General features: G+C 41.1%; 1 protein-coding gene across 1 annotated transcript; it reads right to left on the bottom strand.

Moving 5' to 3' along the window:
• Nucleotides 1–17023: 17023 nt before the first annotated feature.
• LOC124302863 (ichor) lies at nt 17024–19881 on the bottom strand. The gene is made up of 2 exons (XM_046759433.1): nt 19871–19881; nt 17024–19781 (listed from the first exon to the last, which is right to left on the bottom strand). Exons 1-2 carry the CDS (start codon nt 19879–19881, stop codon nt 17753–17755), a joined length of 2040 nt encoding a protein of 679 aa, XP_046615389.1. The 3' UTR covers nt 17024–17752.
• Between the last annotated feature and the right edge of the window lie 661 nt (nt 19882–20542).

The following is a 20542-nucleotide window of genomic DNA, read 5'->3' as shown; positions in this document are numbered from 1 at the left end:
ATAGATAATTGTTTAAATAGTCCATTCAAATATGTAAATGACACTGAATAAATAATGATAATAATGATGAAAAATAATACTAATAGCAATATAATTGTACTATTTAATAATAAGCGCTGTGAGCGGAGCCGAAAAATTCTGGTCTAGCTCTTCGAACGAAGCTGTTTAGCTGAGAGAGCTGAACAACGTACAGCTATGACAGCTGACTAACAGTCAGTTATACGAACCATGCAGTGCTCTTCCAATAACAGAACGTTTAGTTCGACGAACTGTTTACAAGTAACTATCTAATATTTAGTTCCACGAGCTGAATTTTTTTTTCCGTGTGGGTATAAATTCGTTCAGATAACATGTAAAATATTTCATCACGCAATCATTTATAGAATAAATTAAATTCAACCTCATTTTCGTCTATGTAATCAAATAGATGACGATGGAAATGGGAGATTCCTAATACATCATTGAGAAATAGTATATAATACTTTGCAGCAGGTAGGCAAAAATAACGACTCTGAATGAGTGCGGATATCATACGTACTCAGAATCGTCATTAACCTTGAGTTGCACATGATATTTTTTACAACAGACATGTGAAATTAAGCGATTTTGACCGCCTACTGAAAATCAACAAAAGACGCAATTTCAACGAACGACGCACGCTTTGGGAAATAGCGAACGATCTCGCTACTATTGGTCAAATATTTTTCAACTAGTGAACAAAAAGAGTTTTGGAGAAATGGTTCGCCATTTTCCAACGCGTACGTAATTCATTGAGAAATAGCGTCTATTGTTCATTTTCAGTAGCCGGCCAAACTTGACTATTTTTACGTTTGAGTTGTGGAAAAAGAATTGTTACATACGCGAGATGTTATACACTTGATGGACTTGACCGGACACGGCAGTTTTGTCGAAAAAACAAATGCTGTCGAGTAAAATCTAGTCCGATCAAACAAAACATTTCTTCCGCTACCCGCAAAAGAGAATTCGTTAGGTTCGAACAATCTTTTTCCCGACTCAGGAACAGTAGATTCCGAATCCTTTCTCTCAGTAAGACTTTGTTATTGAATTATACTTACTCTGGTAGAACAACCACATCAGTCTTGACTCCGGATCATCACATAGCCTATATGTTTCAGTAAACACCGGATTATCTCGTCTCGATACCGTAAAAACAGATGTAAACGAACAGCAGATTCATCCGTACAAACGACGACGAAAACCGAACACTTGACTCGGATAAAATTATTTTCACACAACGTCAAAGATCGCGTTCTTTTTCCCAATATTATTAACTCAACTCCCTTCTCGACAATTTGTTCAAATATTGCAAAAATCCGATCACTAAATGTTCCACTCTATCGAACTCCTTGTGACTGGTAACAAACCGTGGCGCCATCTGCGGTGATATTACCGTACTACTTTATTTTGCTCCGTACGTAATTAACTACCCCTCGTCAGTCAGTATTTCGTGTTCTCAACTGCAGCCTCCCTGTTATCGTAAAAATCTGCTAAAATTCACCTCGCAATTTTCGTCAGATTGCTAAATCTTCCCGGCAAAATCGTCTCGCTGCAAGATCTGGCCGCGAAGAGGTTGAACGAAACGAAAACAGGTAACGTACGATTCCGTTTCTCGATTATCTTGCCGGTTGGCCTGGCCGCGAGTTCTCTCGTCGCATCGCTAAGGGAGGCTAGAGTTCGCGGCTGCTGCAACGCCGCGGCGTGTGCGGAGCTCCAACACTTACCCGAAGGCGAACGACGCCGGCTACGCCGAGTGTGTAGTGTTAACGGCCTTGCTCTATGTGGGTCATGAAACAAGGTCCCACTACCGCGAGACCCAGGCGATGTACTCGAGTCGCGGCGTCGTCGTCCTCATCCTCCGCGCCGCGTTGCGCCTGCATCGATGTATTATTGCATGCCGTATGTCAGGTGAATACGTATGTGGACGGCCTGTGTTCCCACTCTAGGACTCCGCACGGTCGCCTTGTTTTCATCCGGGCTTACGGTGTAAGCTCGATTTCGTAACGCAGTCGTGGCAGGCTAATTTTTGTGAGTTTTCAAGAATTTTCAGGGGTTTACCGACTTTGGGAATTTATAAATCGATATTCGTTGGTGAGGGTGTGTTTTGTTAGACAGTAAAGTGGATCGAGCTTTATTATTGGATGTGTTTTTGCTTCGTTGGAATTAGTTTATAGGGGGTATATCGTTGCTTACGATAACGTTAGTCGTTTCGCCCGGTGACATGGTTTGCACACGTGTACGTTGTGTCAAAAATGGCTCCAATGATTTACTTCAAATTTGAAAATAGTATTTTCGGATGGTTGATCCTCTTTGCCACGATATCCAACTGTTTTCAATTTTCATACTGTTTGGTGATTACGTGAGGAAATAAATAGTCGTAAACTTTTTACGAAAAATCGAATTTCAAATTCAAGTTGCCATCGTTCTATTGAAAAATAAAAGAATACCATATTTCGTATCGTAGCAAAGAAGATAAATTATCCAAGAATACTAGGTTTCTGTTATATATGAGGACCCCATAAATATTTCAACAAGGAAAACGGTTCACTTTATTACCAACAGCAAGACTTTCTATTAATTGGATCCATCAAAAATACGTAAATAAATCTCGGTCTGCATATTTTTGAACAAAGTCAACCTCGATAGAATCGAATAATTGCACTATTATTTCGGTGAAACATATTTTGATATAAGCGAGTTTTGTAGTTTAGCCCCTGTTGTCGTAACTACCTGTCAAAAATGATCTTTACAGATTCGATCTGCTAATATTTATTCAATTACCCGAACCCATACGATTCGGATGTATTTTTTTACGGATCGAATATTTTCTCATTTCATAATCACAGTCTTTAGAAAAAATACTGTACCAGATTCAAGCTTTTTTGGAACATTATAGCCACGAGTGACGTAGGCTGGTTCATTTATATTTATAAAAACGTGAACACCGAATGTCAAAATGCTTCTTACGTCAAGAGCATCAAGTTATCTAGTTCACACTTTGTTCATGTAATTCGGGAATATTATATCAAATAAAATACTCCGTCTTCGAAATAGACAATAATTTTATCTTGTAGATTTGGTGACAAGAATTTGAAGAAAAAACCTGTTTAACAATCATAATATATTACAAATACTATACTTATACATTCGTAATACGTGTACTTTTTTTAATTATACGAACATGTCAAATACCAAGTCAAGTTCCTATGCAAACTGTTGTTCCGAAGCAGTCATCAGATTTTGCTAACGGAATGTATATGAGCTCAACATTTCTAACACAAGAAGTATTGCAAGATTTGGTAATCGCGATTCTATAAATATACATGATCCGGTATCTTTTAGGCGTTGCTATTTCAAATCGGTTCGAAATCAGTACAACATTTCCGTTGAAGAATTTGAAAAACTGGGTCAAAAGCAGCCGATTTGAATCTGAGACCTGCGAGTATGGGTTTATATGTATATCAGTATCCGGGATCCTTGAAAGAATAACTAAACCTCAGCCGTGAGAGTGATGCCTATAGAATTTTTTCTCAACACATCTCGGTTGGCCATAAATGAGAATGCAGACACCGTTGCACGTCTGAAGTGAATAACATTCATCCGATTAGCCGATCATTGGAAAAATTATTTTTTTCGACGATTTCTCACTCTCGTCCAATCAGAAGGATTAGGGATATGCAAGTAAATTAAAAACAGGAATAAGGAGTCCTCGGAAGTAGCAACCCCGTTATTTATACCTCATTTCGTTTTTGCGGATGAGTTCAACCGATGCTACCTCGCAATCTGTTGGATACTCGAAGATCGTTTCACTTCAGCACTCGATTTACGATTAGTGCTGAAAGTCACGACTGTCTCGACGGGTACAATTTCCACTCTGTGCTTATCAGCCATTGGCTGTATCTGCCGGTTATCTTGTAGTCCCAGGACGAGAGATCGCTAATTTTGCAATCCGCACGCTTCCGTCCGCATGCAGAATTAATTGTTCGTCCGCTTGTGATGGTAGAAAAGGACAGACTGTTTACTCGCGCGTGCGAATGTGTCTGATGCGAACTGGTATTATACCCATCTTCTTCTTTCGTAACTTTTTACGGGAGTTGAAAAATTATACTTACCTACGGTCTACACCCGACAAATCGATGCAGGCTTCTGGGGTTTTTCACAACCGTGTATCTTGCAATTTTTCAAAAGATCTAAAAGATTCGATCGATTTTATTCCACCAAGATCCTTTTTTATTTGCTATTTTTCCTCGTATCGATAGATGTTAAATTTTTCAAAATTTCACTAATATTACGTATTTTTATTCAAAAAAAAACAGCCACATTAATTATTGAAAAAACAAAAACTATTTCAGTGAATTCGTGAAAAATTATTTTCCTATAAAAATATAAGCCATCATGCATGTAGAGATGCAAAGTAAAGTTGAATGGTTTCATAGATTTTTCAGTGAGTTTAAATTTATGTAAACTGTAAAACGATATCTAAGCTTGTGTTTAAAATTCAGTATTTTTTCTTCGCGTATTCTCAGGAAAATCTTGCCGGCTTATAGAAATATATAAATTTCATACGTTAATTCGGAACGTTTTACTATCTCGTAATATAATGACCGAAAATGTATTGAATTTCGACTGGTCGAGTGGTGAAAACCGTTCTCCCTATCATCTCGATGCAGAATGCGCCGAGCGCTTGCATGTTTAAATTAAATAGCCGGTAGGTATCACAAAATGTCACGAAATGACCCCGTTATTAAATGCCACGAGTTGAAACGCCGGATCCCGCACAATCAGCCATCCGACAAAGTAGGTAGACACGCGTATATTTACCAATATCAGGTACAACCAGTAGAGGAATGGGTATTCCCAATTATACACATAATGTTGCTGAAATTGATGCGGAAAGTGCACGACTTGCATTCCTAATGCATTTGGAGTGTTTTCCAAATTTTAACTTTCACTCCGATGTATGAACAGCAGTTTGTATACCGAATTACCAAATAATTGTACAGTCGCTGCACCTGACTTGGTAATCCAGCGGTGTAATGAGCGCAAAATTTTCAACCTATGAGAAGCCAAAATGGCATGCGCAAATCTGAAAACACTTCCTTACATCCTTCGAGCTTTACGTGTGACTAAAATATCGCTGGGTGTGAACTGATTAATGTTCTTTTCAGCGTCGTCGTTCTCGAGCAGAAAGAATTTTGCTGAAAACCTTATGTAGCTAGATATTTCGAACGGTAATATTAAGCTTTTGAAATTGCTTGTATACAACAAACGAGAATAACGTCTTTTGGCTCACCGTACATTTTGACAAATGACCGTACAATTATCCAAAAGAAGTTCATGTGTCACGCAGCGTCTACAAAAATTTGCCGCAACTTGGTTGGTTACAATTTATATGATACTCACCTTGCGGTATATTCGGAAAAAAATTTTTGCTTTTTTAATTAAAAAATTCAATTCAACGACCCATTTTGCAGGAAATTTTCTCTTGGAAACACAACATTTTGTTGTAAATACGAAAATTAATGAAATAATTCTTCGAAAATCGCAAAACAATTTAATTGTCTAAAATATACTTATAGATTCGAAATCTTGATTTCAATCCAGTCAATTTAGATTCGACTAAATCGCTTGATACACTTCACTAAATCCATGCGGTGGATAAAGATTTGTCTTTACGAAATCATAAGAGCTACTAATTGATTAGCGCTGTCAAAAAATATGTTACATCGTAAATCTACAATTTTTTTTTCTGAAGTGTCAAAAGACATTCTGTAACGCGTTAAAAATTCTTTCTCGCAAGAGAAGTAAAATGAGCAGTTATTAGGAGGGGCTCCAGGCTTTTGTCCAGTATAATCAGCAAAACCAAATCATTCGTGGTCTAATACCATTGAATCAGCCTGCGAATACACAATGGCATATTTTTTTGTCATTGATTGATGCGGCACATAATTCATGTAGCATAAATTACAATCAAACGATAATTTTTTCAGTTAGAACAATTGAACAATCCATTCAATTCTCACAAAATGATTTTACCGTGTAGATCTGATTTCGCAATCGCAACAGAATATATGGGATTGCAGTACCAAACCTTTTATTACTAACTTATATTACTAAAACATTTCTTTTTCTGCACGATATAAAGTCAACCAAACTTCTTTGTCGTGTTAAAATAATGTTTGGTCGGACGTATATTAACTCTGAAATTTCGTTTTCAAGACCAAATTTTCTTAATTACGGACAAGCTTTTTTTCGAGTGTACCTTACAGACACGGAAACATTTGCTTCGCGTATAAAATAAGGCGCATTATATCCGTACATAGCGACTGGTTTGCATTCGACGAGGTATTAGAATTTGAGTCCAGGCTTAGACGCTTACAATGGTAATTAAAATTTCCCCATAAAATAGATCATCTGATAACCGACCTGACGCCGTCGTATCGCGCAGCGAATTCTTAACTGTTGTAGGTATAACGTACAAATAAAGTTTATGCGTAAACGAGGGAAGGAGACATAATCGTACACACCGTAAAGTTGTGCACGGACATGTGCAACGTGACCGAGCGCGCTTTCGCAAATTGATATTGTACGCACTTTCATACAGTTATATGTACATATATTTATTGGGAATTTACAATTTCCAAACTCGCGTTCCGCATTTTCACACCTCCGGGATCATGAGTTCCGCATTCGCAAATTTCGATTGTCCTAAATTTGAATATACCCACACATGCAGGTGTAGATATAAATCATGCACAGTTCGAAAGATTGCGTCGTGTACTCTAATTATTTCACGGTGGGAACTTTGCCACGGGAATTACGAAGAGCTTCATTTTCTCGTCTTCATTATATTCATGCATGGCGACTACAGCCCGTTGTTTTTTTCTTTTTCACAGTTTATCATCACCGCGTTGATTCTTACATCGACGCGAACACGTTCACTTGTTATATTAATCATTTTCACCCACTCGAGGGTGTATTCGTACGCGTTCTATATTTATTCCTCCCGCGCTGAGCATCAACTCTTGCAACACTGAATTTATAAGCCTGTGCGAACACTGAACCGTTCCACTCGCATGACCAGAAACCGATCTAGAAATCTTTTTAGTCAGAACTGCAAATCATGCATTTTCGAAATTGTTAACGGATTCTTGCAAAATCGATTTTAATTTGGTATTAAATCCAAAGCGTTGTTGATTTAATTAAATAAAATAACGCGATATTCCATAACTGTATACTTTTGCTGTACAAAATTTCTGACAAACTTGTCAAGAAATTTAAGACACCCGTTTCTAATTCATTTTCCACCTTTGATCGTGTTGTATAATATTTTGCATACATGTACATTTTTTTTCAACATCGTTGTTGTTTATTCCGCTCAGTTATCGTCAACGCCACAGTATTTTGTATTTGTGGTATACTAGCTTCTGCAAGAGAATCATTTTCTAAATTTGTCATTGCATATTCTGTCCTCGTATTAAAAAAGCGATCGTTTTGCCAACCGCAATTACATCATATTATACGAACACAGAATTTGTCACAACGATTTCTGAGAAAGACCGTCATTTTACTCGATATTACTGACACCCGAAGAATATATACATACGCCTATTATAGATATTATAATATATATGTATATATCATCAGTTCCAATTAACCAAAAAAAAATAAAAATAAATACTCGCTCGCAGCGCCAGCTCATTTCCTGTGAAAAAGCGACGAAACCTACAGATCCCGTCGATTCTTGTTTAGAAGAGACGCAAATATGTTCGCAGTTGCATCTCGGCTCGAGGTGTGAAGCCAATTGGTCGCATAATTACGTATGTAAATTAACCTATTCGTTAGAAGCCGCGCGCGTGAATCCGACACCAGGGACGAAATGTGGAAAAACAGTATAACCGTTATAACAGGATGTAACGTCGCCGTGGATCCGTGAAGGAAAATAATTTCGATTTCTCATCGGGAATTTGAATGCAGAGAAACTTGGTCGTTTAATTTCGCAGCGTATGTACTCACATATTATTATTATTATTGTTGTTGTTGCTGTTGTTGTTGTTATTGTTGTTGTTGTTGTTGTTGTTATTATTGATACTATCAGTATTCGTGCTCGACGTATCGATCGCGACTACGCGACTAAACGCATCATTACGCGCGTCATTACAGTAACGGCTATACGAACGAATCCTAAATTTAGGTGTTCAAATTTAGTTCCGAGTGCACACCGGTGAAGGCAAATTTTCTAAATTCACGGCAGTACCGGTAGATTGTGGGAAGTAAGCGCAAAGACCAAATGAGAGTCGGTGCTTGTAACTTGTATACCTGCACTTGGGGCATTCTATGCGGTATCGATCAAGATCGAAAATCGAGATCTTGGATTTGCTCAAGAAGTTTATTGCATCGAAGTACCGAACGAAAAACGGAGCATCAGTTTTTTTCTAAATTTGCCTAACCACCCCCGTTAGAGATATGATTTAATATGGTATTTTCGAAACGCCCATTTGTAAAAATTTTACAAATTTTTCTAAACATTTAGTCTAATGTGGCAAAACTCTTGAGCGCTTTTCAAAACCGGAGTTGTCGTTACGGTAAAATATCGATCACGTTCAAAAATAATTAAAGACTTCTTTTAAAAAATAATACACATTTTATATTACAATGTATTCGTTAGTTTCCAATTCCCGTAATCTATGTTTATTTTGCCAAGCCACTTTATCAGATACTTTTTTTCTCTTTATTTTGATATCAAAAAAATCTTTTCAATCTTCACTTATATATTGTTTCAAATTGTTTTTAAATATTTCACATGTTCTGCTGAGACGCAAAAAAAAAAAATCAATTTTATTCACTATGTTTTACTATATTTTTCTGAGCTTTTACCAGATTTTAAAGAACGGATGCTCCAGGAATACACAACAAATTAAATTATATCTCGGATAGAGGTAGCTCAAACGAATTGTTTTTTTTTTTTTTTTTTTTATTCGAATAGATAAAAAAATATATATACGAGATATTACGCGGTCATATATTTCCTGTTTTCAAATGAAAAAAAAAAAAAAAAAAATATAGCCTTTCACGACGAATTGAAAACAACAGACTTACGGTTTCGTGCATACTAACAATAAGATATATCTAGCTATATACATGTAGCAAAAATACTGAAATTCAATTGCCCGTAACATTTACAATTGTTACTTTCAACGAAAAAAAACAAAACGCCATAATTATTTCAATCATACCAAAATTCGAAATTAAAATTCAAGATAAAGGCTAATTCTCGTTTTTATCGATAATTCGTCGAATGCCCAATGTACTCGTATAAATATACAGCACGGACAAGCTCTATACGGTCAGGAATTCCTCTTCCGACTTGGACCAGCCAATTAATATCCCGTATCACGTGTATCGCCTTGAGTTACCATCGCGCGTCCGTAAGCCCGAGTGCCATTGAACAAGGTGGACGTATGTGTGCTTCCGTATGCACGCGTCTCCTTCCATAAGTATTCGTGCGCGCGCGCGCGCGTGTGTGTGTGTGTGTGAGTGCGTGGGTAGAAAAAAAAAAGAAGTAAAATTTTGGAACAGTAGCTGCGCGATTTAATCAAGCGTTTAAAATCCGCGACGAGATTCGTCGTGCGATATAATATCAAGAAGCCGAAAAGGCGAGTTCCGTTGCCTCGGCGGAGTCGATCGTTGTTCGATCCTCTGAATCGCGACGTAAAAAAGTGTGTCACAAATTTCGTGCTGGCCTGGTTCCTGCATAATCTTCCGACCATGAGGGCGGCAGGGGGAGGGGTGGGGGGCGGAGGCTACCGGCCACCGACTCGCGCGCTAAAAATCGTGTATGTACAGTTTCGAGTGGTTGCGACGTCTGGCGTATAAACGAGCGAGCTTTCGGGCTTCCTTCTTAGTGCTCTCTCGGCGCTCCACTCGACTCACGGCGGCATGCCGGGTCGTCTCGTATTCGTCCTATGTACCTAACGCACCCACCGACGAGCGACGACGATAACAGACGGACGGACATGCGTGCGTTCGCCTGCGCGTGCACGACTCTCCGTCCCTTGCAGACGCGCGTGTGCGTGCGCACGGGGCTCGATGTGCGCGTGAACGAACACGGAACCAATCCTCGTCGAGCAGGCAGGCAGGCAGCCTGGAGATCCTGAACTGCACCGAGTAAGTGTGCCGCCTAAGTGGAACAGCGCTGCGCTGCCTGGCACGAAACTTGCCCGCACTGTAGGTACTCCGCTCCACGTCGTTCGGTGCGCTTCGTCGCACGGTGAAAGACTTTCTTTAACACTCTATACTCCGTATGTTGTACCTGTGGAACACTGGCGCGTCTTAATACTTGCGCCGAATGGCCATGTCGATTTTACACACACAACGCGCGCGCTCGCTTCGTTCTTCTCCATCTGCGACTGCACTTGTGCCCAAGTGATCTTGAAAATATTTCACATGCTGGAATATACGGTCGCGGATTCGCTTGTTCAAGGATTATTATTCCGCTTTGTACAAATTATACAGGATTGACTCCTTCAGATATCGATGTTTAGACGGAGCTTCCGAATTGCATTCTACGCTACTGCACGCTGGCAATTTTTTTTAATTTTAATACTAACGCTTGATCAAAATTTTTTCATGATAATTCAGATCAATTATTTCAGAGTAGAATATGAATACGATGAAGAGATGACTCAATTTCGCATTTACCACTTCGATCGTTACCGGAACTCTTTTCGACCACGTTTGATGGACGCACGTTTCGGACACGTGTGAAAAGCTCGACTTACATACGCGCCTGCACGCGTCGACTTCGCAGCTTCAGACTGCGAAAAGATATTTATATGGTGGTATAGTTATTTCCCTGAAAAATTTCCTTACGTTTTGAATGGTTAGAGAAATTTTAATACAAATTTAAGATCGATTTTATTTGGACATTTGCAAAATCATTGCTTATCATAGATTTCTACCTATCTACGATCTTTCGCAAGAAAAACCTTTGCCCATAATTTTCTCTAGATTTTATACGTATATGAAATGCTACAAACTGTCCATTTTTTTTTTTTTTTTACCACGTTCCAATTACTTCACACAAATTAGTAATCCGTTTTTTTCCTGTACTTATGGGAGTTGCAGAATTGTTTTTACTGCCGACGAGTGTAATTTTAATGGAAACTCAAAAGGTTTTGCACAACTGCGGAGTAAAAAAAAAATGTAACAATATCGAACCAGCTTGTGAAAATATAAGGGAAATGGAACCGTGATTTGCAATGATAGTCTATAAAGTCTAGGTGTTGGATAAAATTTGATGCATCTAAGATTTTACGAGCCGTATACGCACCTACATATATACATTATATACATATACCGAGTCTCATCTCGCGTCGAATCTTTTGGCAAGAAGCACGCCTTTCTCCATTTATTTTACCTCTCTCTCGTCTATTTTTCGTATTTTATTTACTTTTTTATTAAACGTATTTTTATGTATTCCTCCGTCTATTAACCTGCAGAAAAGAGAAGTCGACGCTTCCTAATCGTTAGAGGATCGTGTCACGCGACGTCGATGCTTATCGTGGACGAAAACGTCGGAGGAGTATAAAAAAAAAAAAAAAAATACGGCCAAACAAATAAATAAATTCAGTATAAAAAAGAAATTTAAATATAAACAAGTGTCCGATCGGTACGAAATACTTTTACTTATACTCCTAAAACGAAGGCAATTCATGCATATAAATTCAATCTTCCGTTGCAGCATTCTTCCGTTTCCTGTTTCACCGGTATAACCATCAGCAGCGTAATGAAGAGTATTATACAAATTTCTTTTTCGGGTTGACGATGAGGAAAAGAGAGAGAAATAGAGAGAGAGAAAGAGAGAGAGAGAGAGAGAGAGAGAAAAGAATTCTCTCACCGTGGACACCGGAGCCTCGCGATAGACTCGAGAAGGTATCTCGACGGCGGTCCTAGCAGGTCCAAAAATGTAGGTCACAAGGCAGAGGCAAGGCAGCACCGACTATATACCTAGTCGCTACACGTAGGTCGAGCAAGTCCCGAGATGTTTAGCCTCTAACTGTTAAACTCGAAACACACGCAGGCTGCTCCGAAAGAGAGTCCCATGCAGAGCCGCGGGTTGGTACACCTAACCAACGGACATCTTGGTCCAGCGGTGACGAAGACCCGAAGGACGCAAATCCGTTGCGTTACGAACTCTTGTAGCGGATATGGATGATCGGCAGACGGGCGAAACAGTCGGTGAATTTTGGATATTGACAGATCGACGAGTGGTCGAGTTCTTTAATACGCTTCGGGTATTTCGTACTCGGAACTATGCGTATCCAGCTCCGTTGGCATATTTTTGTTTTTTTTTTATTTCAATCAATTAATCGTAAGATGAGATTTTGTGGTCTCCGCGGGATATCAAAAACTACTTGACTGAGTTACTTCACGTTTTGGGACAATATTCTAAGATAATTCGTCTTATTTGGCACAATATCGTTTTGTTGGTACACATTTTTTTCTTTCCCGATCACATAAAAACGTCGTAAATTTTTTTTACGTCAAATCGAATTTCAATTTTAAACGGTCGTTCTTTATTTTAAGTACACAAATCGGTTTTAACCGCTTTCGAGATATCGTGGGCACAGAAAAACTCGTCACCTCGTTAAATAGTTGACCTTAGTATCAACGGCTATTCTACTTATCAATTGATTCTAATAAAAAAGATATGCAACTGAAGCCCGATCCGCATATTTTCGAATACCTGCAAAAAAAAACCCCCCGATCGAATTGAATGATTGGTTATCGATTCCCGAAATTCAGCCACGTTTTCAGATGTCATTTCGTTTATAATGCATGTTGCGTAGATTTCAGCTTCTTTTCAACGATCCACTGCAGGCCGAGTCGAAGGAGAGCGTCGGGATGACGATGGTGCGGTTCTTCTCGTACGACGCGAGTTACGTACCGTGTTGAGCGGTATTTTTTATCCGGAGTGTATTATATGCACGCGTGTAATTGCCAGAGAGAGAGAGAGAGAGAGAGGGGGGGGGAATTACACTGCAGTCGACCGACAAACCTGCACACCGCCGACAGTTTGTAATTGAGGGGTTACTGTGTGAAATGTTGCGACTGGAGGAGTTTCGGATATAATACTGTTCCAGTCGTGTTGCATGATTATTTTCTGGAAGACTACATTTTTCACACTCGCGAACTATACACGCGTATGACGCATCTGCAAATAACGCTTCCAGCTTTCTGAAACCGAAAATAAGGGATCACCGTCTTTCGACACTTTCATCTCGAAATAATCTTCGTTTATAGCCTGCAGATTCTTTCACAAAAATCTATTTTTGTTTTTTTTTAAACATTATAGTAACGAAGAATGATCTTCTAACATGAACGAAAAAATTCATCTCTCACGAACAAAGAATTAGTTTCACTTCCGAAGAGTTGTACAGACTGGACGGTAAAAGTCGAAGGGTATGGGTAGAAAACTAGAATTGCTGGTTGATAAAAGTACCAGAATATCGAATTTTTATAGATAAGAAAATTTTATTCGTAGAATTTAAAAATGTGGAAAATACAAGTACGGAAAATGGAAAAAACAGAAACATAAATTATAGAATGGTCAAAACGTGGAACAGAAAAATCGTGAATCTGTACACGATTCTATATTATCGAGAGAACACCCGACGATTTTATAGTTTGGCATTTTCTAATCTTTTACTTTGCCATACTTCGGCTTTCAAGATTTTTAAATTCTATAAATCGAGTTTTCGCTTCTTTAAAAATTCGATATCATGGTCTTTCGATTTTTCCATCTTTCTATATTTTTACCCTCACCCTATTTTCGGTGACGTATTGCAAGTCTCTTATTACCAATGGCACCGTGAGATCTAGAATAAACCCATGTATAGCAGCCTGTGAGTAAGGCGACGAAAAATAACCATATTTAGCCGAACAAGAAAAATCAATGCGAACGTGAATATGTGTCAGAAACGATGGATATGGATCAAGGATCACGTATTTATTGCACATCCTGTACAAAAATTGAAATGTACAGGAATATCAATGTATATTCGTTGAATAAGAGCGAGAAAGAGAAGAAAAAAAAACTCAACAGACATTTTGTTTTAAAGACTATATAATAGGTGTGACGTTTTGAATTGAGTAAAACAGTGAAAACGCTATCAACAACAGAATTAAGAAAATAATAATAATAATCATTATTATTATTATTAAAAAATCACTTAGACATCTAGATCCTATAAATTAATCGTATAAGGTGTATACACGCTATTTTAGGTATGTGTGTTATTATTATTAACGTCATTAATGTTGTTATTATTATAATTGAAACACAACGCTGCGTTTCATTTACTTTCTAGCAAAAACAAGAGTCAAAATAAAAAACGAGACAAAATTAAACAATCATCCAAAAGCATAGAGAATGATTCCGTGGGTCATATATTATTTACGTACGCTTGCACGTTATAAAATCATATGCTACGTATAGTTTTGGATATTACAATAATAACCTATCATTTATTCAATTTATTCGTTTACTTGTTTCTCTCGTAAATATTAAATAATTTCGTTAACAATCTATAACAATTTTGCGTAGCCAGCTACGCTAGGTACCGAGTAATAGTCGCAATATACTGAAAATATATTTTTCATCCTTTGACCATTGCGCGTGAAATGGTCGAAGAATCGAAAATACAAGAACAGCTTCCAAAACGAAAGCAATTGCCGTTTTATATGTATTTCATTTTCTCTGCAGGAAAATGAAACATTTTTCTTGCGAAAAACCAAAATTTGGAACTGAGATCTGCGGGCAGCTTGGGAAAAATTTGCCCTAATTGAATAGCTTATCGTACAAACTACATATTCTTGCGCTATATTTATTTTCTCCGTCTGAAACTCGACGTTTCATTTCCGTTAAAATGGTTCTTTTTTCACATGAAGAAAAAAATTGCTTGTTTTATTTATTCATCGGCTCATGCGCGAGTATAATACCGCAGAATAAAGGATCACAAAAAAAAAAAAAACAACCGTTACGGTTATACGATGCGCCCTTGGACAGAACAGCGAGGAACATGAAAAACAACCTTACAGAATAGTATAAACACGAACAAAAACGAAAACGAGAATAAAAATAAAAAACGAAGGAATTAATGTTAATATTAATAATAATAATAATAATAATAGTAATAATATCTACAAACAACACTAAGCTTGCATAAATAACATGAATTAAACCAATAATGTAGTTGTATATATAATACAGGAAAATGTAGAAAAGGGGGAATAAATAAGAAGGAATATACGTGTGAAGAGACAGAGTAGCGGAAGAAAAAGAAAGAAAGACAAAACGAAATAGAGAAAGAGAGGAAAATATTGAAATAAGAAACGGACAGTTGTTTTTTTGTTTTCGTTTTTTTTATGTTTTTTATGTTTTTTTTTTTTTTTTTTTTGTTTTATGAAATAACAATTTTAATTCGTAAATTTATATAAATAGTTATGGATATCTAATTTTATTGTACAAATTGCAATCACCGACCACACGCACATTATACCTATACTGCAGTAAAGCAAATGTGAAATATTCACATACGTTTTCGACGAGTTGCTGTGGATATTTGAAGTACGATGCAACTCGATAAGAGAGAAAATCAACGAGAAAAAAAAGAAGTAAAAAAAAAAAAAAAAGAAAGTAGGGAAGAAAAAAAATACGCTGACATAAGAATGAATGTACACAGATATAATTAGTCGCTATACATATATATATACGTATATGTATACGTATATAATAATACAAGCAGAGATAAATTGGTGAAAAATAGTCTATCATAAGTCGATACTAGAATAAATTATTATTCCCACGGGCGTTTTGAAGCGTGCCCCCCCCCCCCCTCAAAAAAAAAAAGAAAAAAAAACGAACAAAAAATGAATTCGAATGAGTAAAGGCCGCTGCGTTATGTGCAGCAGTATCTATGTACACGAATAAGATTCACAATATTCTGACAAACGTTCTCGGTTGAACGTCATTATTGTGTAGCAATGTTTTCCCTCAAAGATTTCATTCGCAAATGATGTATTTGTTTTTTCGTTTATTTATTTATTCAATCGTCTTTAATTGTTACCTTAAAAAAACCCGTATGTTGGCCCTAACGAAACGATATGGTTAACTTATATTCTATACTCGGATGGGAAAAAAAAAACAAAAAAAAAAAAACCAAACGGTATTGGGGGAAATGTAATAATTTAGGGGAAACGACCACTATATAACTTGATTCGTAAATTATAAGCTTATATCCTTTAAGCTATTAGAGTTTCTTAAATACTACAACATTCTTCTAATCAAAACCGGACGATTATTTTGGGTATTTTACAACAACGGAGGAAAAACAATAGAAAAAAAACAACAATTAAGAAAAGTAGTGAAATAAATAATGAAGGAGAGAATACGGCATTTATAGACGTACAGTATTAGACAGTAGAGGGTATAGTATAATATAAAAGGAATATAAATAACGGAGTGATTAATAGAACATAATACAGGATAAAATAATGTTAAATATTCGCATTTGTATGCATATATACATGTCATTGTGTATGTGTATATATATATATATATATATATATATGTAAGTGTCTATCTATGTAGTGTACCTATACGCGTAGGTGAATACTATGTACACTCACGCATATACATATCTACGTATACGTATATCGACGATAATCGATTTTATTTACATGAAGCAGTAATTCTCTGCACAAAAATAATACATACATATATATATATACATATATACATATATATATGTATTTGTATATATGTATGTATATACGTATATCACTATATAACATTTAACCAGATCACGTGTGTATAATAAATATAAATTGTTTCGGCACGATACATATTACATGGTGAACTATTGTGCTATTCTTGCATTACATTATCACGGACTGCATGATATTTTTTACTCCATTGCTTTTTTTCATCCCCCCCCCCCCCCCCCCCCCCCCCCGCCCCTTTTTTATCATCGTTCACTGCTTATGCCGACCGGAAATCTAGCCACAAGGCTTCATACCTTGTCAAGAGGCTGTGTGCGCGTGTGTGTGTGTAGATTTATAAGAGATAACGGTGCGATATGCTCAGCTCTGTGTTCATAGATCTCACTTACCCACCGGCGATCCGTCGGATCAGCGATCATAAATTTTTGCTACACATACGATAATTGACTTTCACGTCGTCCGCACGATCATACAGATCTCAAATATATTTCTCGTATTCCCCCCCTCACCCCCCCCCCCCCCCCCCCCCTCCCCACACATCTCGGGCTAGTCGTAGGTACACGATGAGACAAAACGGCAAACGCGCCGATTCTTTCTCGACCCTTCTCCTTCGGGACTCCATTACTCGAGGGATCGCAGATAGCGTATCACGCGTCGACGGATCGTTCGCGACCGACTTCGTACCGCACTCGTTGTTACCGTTGCGTCGCAATTTCTACTGGTAAATGTTCCCTCAGATGTAAGCAAACGTCGACGCATGCCGCCACTGACGCTGATCAACGCTGTAAGAAACGAGGCGACGTCTTCGTCGAGGCACGAAGCGTCCTTCCGCCTTGGTCGAACACCGCTCGAGCTTTTAATGCCAGCCAGACAGCCAGCCAGTCAGTCAGTCAGTCGTATCTCTGTCATTCCACTGTGTGATCCACTATCGCCATCGCTTTCCATTTTCCTAATCCCGTCCGATCCTCTTGTGTATCTGCTGGTGCTTTATCAGGTGTGCCTTCTGCCTGAACGCCTTGCCGCATACTTCGCACCTGAACGGTTTCTCCCCGGTATGCGTTCTCAGGTGCACCTTTATGTTGCTCTTGTTGAGGAATCCCCTGTTGCATATCGAGCACCTGTGAACGGGCTTCTCCTTGCCGCCTATCAGTCCCGACTCGGTACCGTAAGGCAGTCCCGTGGTGGTCGAGGGGTTCTTTTTCGAAGCGTTCTGTCCCCCCGTTGGTTGTCTACTCCGCTTTCTGGACATCGCCGGGGTGGTGAAGGACGGATGAAGGGGATGGTCGGGACTGCAGGAGGTCGAAACGCGTCCCGGCGGACTGACCGGAGGATAGGGACTCGTCGAGGAGGGTGTCTCCCCGCAGGAGGCGTTCTGGATGCTGTTGTTGGGCGCCTGCAGTCGGGCGTAAAGAAGCGGCGTGCCGTTCTGGAGCAGGTTGTTCATGGTCGACGCCGCGTGTTGCTGACCCTGACTCGAGTTGGCGTTGGCGTTTCCCGCGTTCGCGTTACCGTACATCTGAGAGAAGGGACTCGGCGACGAATTGTTGTTCTGCTGTTGCTGTTGCTGATGTTGCTGCTGCTGTTGCTGTTGTTGCTGCTGCTGCTGTTGCTGCTGCTGCTGCTGCTGCTGCTGCTGCTGTTGCTGTTGCTGCTGTTGGGTCTTCGGCGAGCACTCGACGGACATCCAGTCCTGCAGTTCGAACCACTGTTCGTCCCGCGAGGCGTTCGGATCGTTCTCGGATCCGGGTCCGTTTCCGCCCCCAGGTACGGTGGTATCGGCTATCGCCGAGCTGATGATGGCCGCGATGTCCTCGATGTCGTAGTCCTCTTGTTGCGTCGACTGCGGCACCTGCTTCTGGCTGCCCTGGGGACACGGAGTGCTCGAGGAGACGACCTGCGTGTCGTAGAACTCCTGATTCGACGAGGGGGTCGGCGACGAGGACGGGATCCCCTCGGGCCGCTGACTCGCTATCGCGTGAAAGTGCCGACCCGGGATGCCGTTTATGCTGAGGTGCCCGGTGTACCCGGTGAACGGCGGTAGCGGCCTCAGCTCGGCCAGTGACTGGGAAGGGACTCCGACCGAGTTGCCGAGGAAGTAGCTGTCCAGAGCATCCTGGAAACCGGCCGCCGTTTGCTTCACGTCCGCCGAGTCGAGGAAGTCCGTGCCCGTCTCGCCCCACGGCGAAAGGAGGATGCTGTCGACGCCGACGACCTCCGCCGGCGAGCCACCCACCACTATGTTGTTCCCCTGTACCGCGTGGTGCGACTGCTCGACTCCCGAGTTCGGGCCCATAAGGTGCGGCGGGGCCCCCTGAGGCCCGCCCTGCTGGGTCTCGTACTTCATGCCGACGATGAGATCGGAAGCCGACGGCGGCGAATCGTCGCAGCGCGTCGTCGTGGACTGGAGTATCCGGCGCAGGTCTTCCTTGGACAGAGCGCCCGGCTGCAGTCCGGACCTCGGTCTGTTCGAGTGGCGGTTCTGGGAGGTCGATATGACGTTGTAGGGCGAGGTGGCGGCGAGGTTTTCGTCGGGGTCGTCCAAGACGTCGCAGCAATACTCGACCTTGACCCCGGACGAGCAGTTGGTCCGCTCGTTCGAGAGGCCCTGATTGTACTCGGACTTTACGGAGTTCGGGGTGGCGACGGCTTCGGCGTTCGTCGAGGAGGTCGAGACGCGGGAGGTCGAGAGCAGCGTGCTCAAGAGCGAGGTGTTGAAGTCGCGGACCGAGCTGCAGGGCCCGTCGGCGGAGCCGCGGGGGCCTGGCGCTGAGTCTGGGGCCTCCTCGGACTTTATCCTGACGTTGAGGGAGGACAGGATACCGTGCAGCGAGTCGGGGGAGGTCGCCTCGGCGACGCTGCTCCCCGGGAAGTCCTGGACCCCGGTCGACGCCAGGAGCGAGCAGAGGATGTTGCTTTGGGTCACCGATATCCCGTCTCGCGGCGGCGGCGGCGACGCCGTTTGCTGGTGCTGCTGCACGCTGTCCGACGCCGTTGACGCCGTGGCGAGGAGGGCCGACAGCACGTTGCTCTGCCCTGAGGAGACGTGTTGGTAGCCCGAGGAGACTACCGATCCTGCATTTGCCTCCCGCTGCTCCAAGTTCGCGTGCTGCTGTTGCTGTGGCTGTGGCTGTGGCTGTTGCTGGTGCTGCTGCTGGTGCTGTTGATGCTGCCGCAGGCAGCTCGGCCCGACGTCGAGGGCCGATATCTGCACGCTCCGCGTGGTGCCGCAGCTCGAAACCACTATCCCCGGGTGGTGACTGCACGCCGTCGAGCCCGACGACGAGTACGGGCTGGGTGTCGGCGAACTCGGGGTCGTCGTCGCCGCTGGACTCCCGTAGTTGCCGATCGAGGCCGCTGACGACGTCGACCTGGGCCCCTCGTCGACGCGGGCGGGGCCTGGGGGAAAGAAGGGACCAGGGCTCCACCAGGGATCCACTCTACTGCCGGGGGTGCTGCAGCCTCCAACGGCCCCGCGAGGACCTGGAACAGTAAATGGAACATCGAAACACGTTAGCCGGGGGCAAGGAATCCGTCAGGCGAGTCCGTACTGGCCCGTCATCGATGCCTCGACTCGGTCAGCTTGCGAGAGCCAGTTGTAAACTCATACCGCGAATACTCTTTATTCAAAGAATCAAATTGGGGATAGCCGACTTGTTGTCGCAGCTTGGTTACTGTACTGTCACTTCGTCTCGATAACTGGAAAGAACCCCGAACGGTTCTTGGATACCAAACGAAACAG

The sequence above is a fragment of the Neodiprion virginianus genome, chromosome 4, assembly GCF_021901495.1.
Source record: "Neodiprion virginianus isolate iyNeoVirg1 chromosome 4, iyNeoVirg1.1, whole genome shotgun sequence".
In the NCBI taxonomy this organism is placed as follows: Eukaryota; Metazoa; Arthropoda; class Insecta; order Hymenoptera; family Diprionidae; genus Neodiprion; species Neodiprion virginianus.
This window is presented reverse-complemented; position numbering and strand designations above follow the sequence as displayed.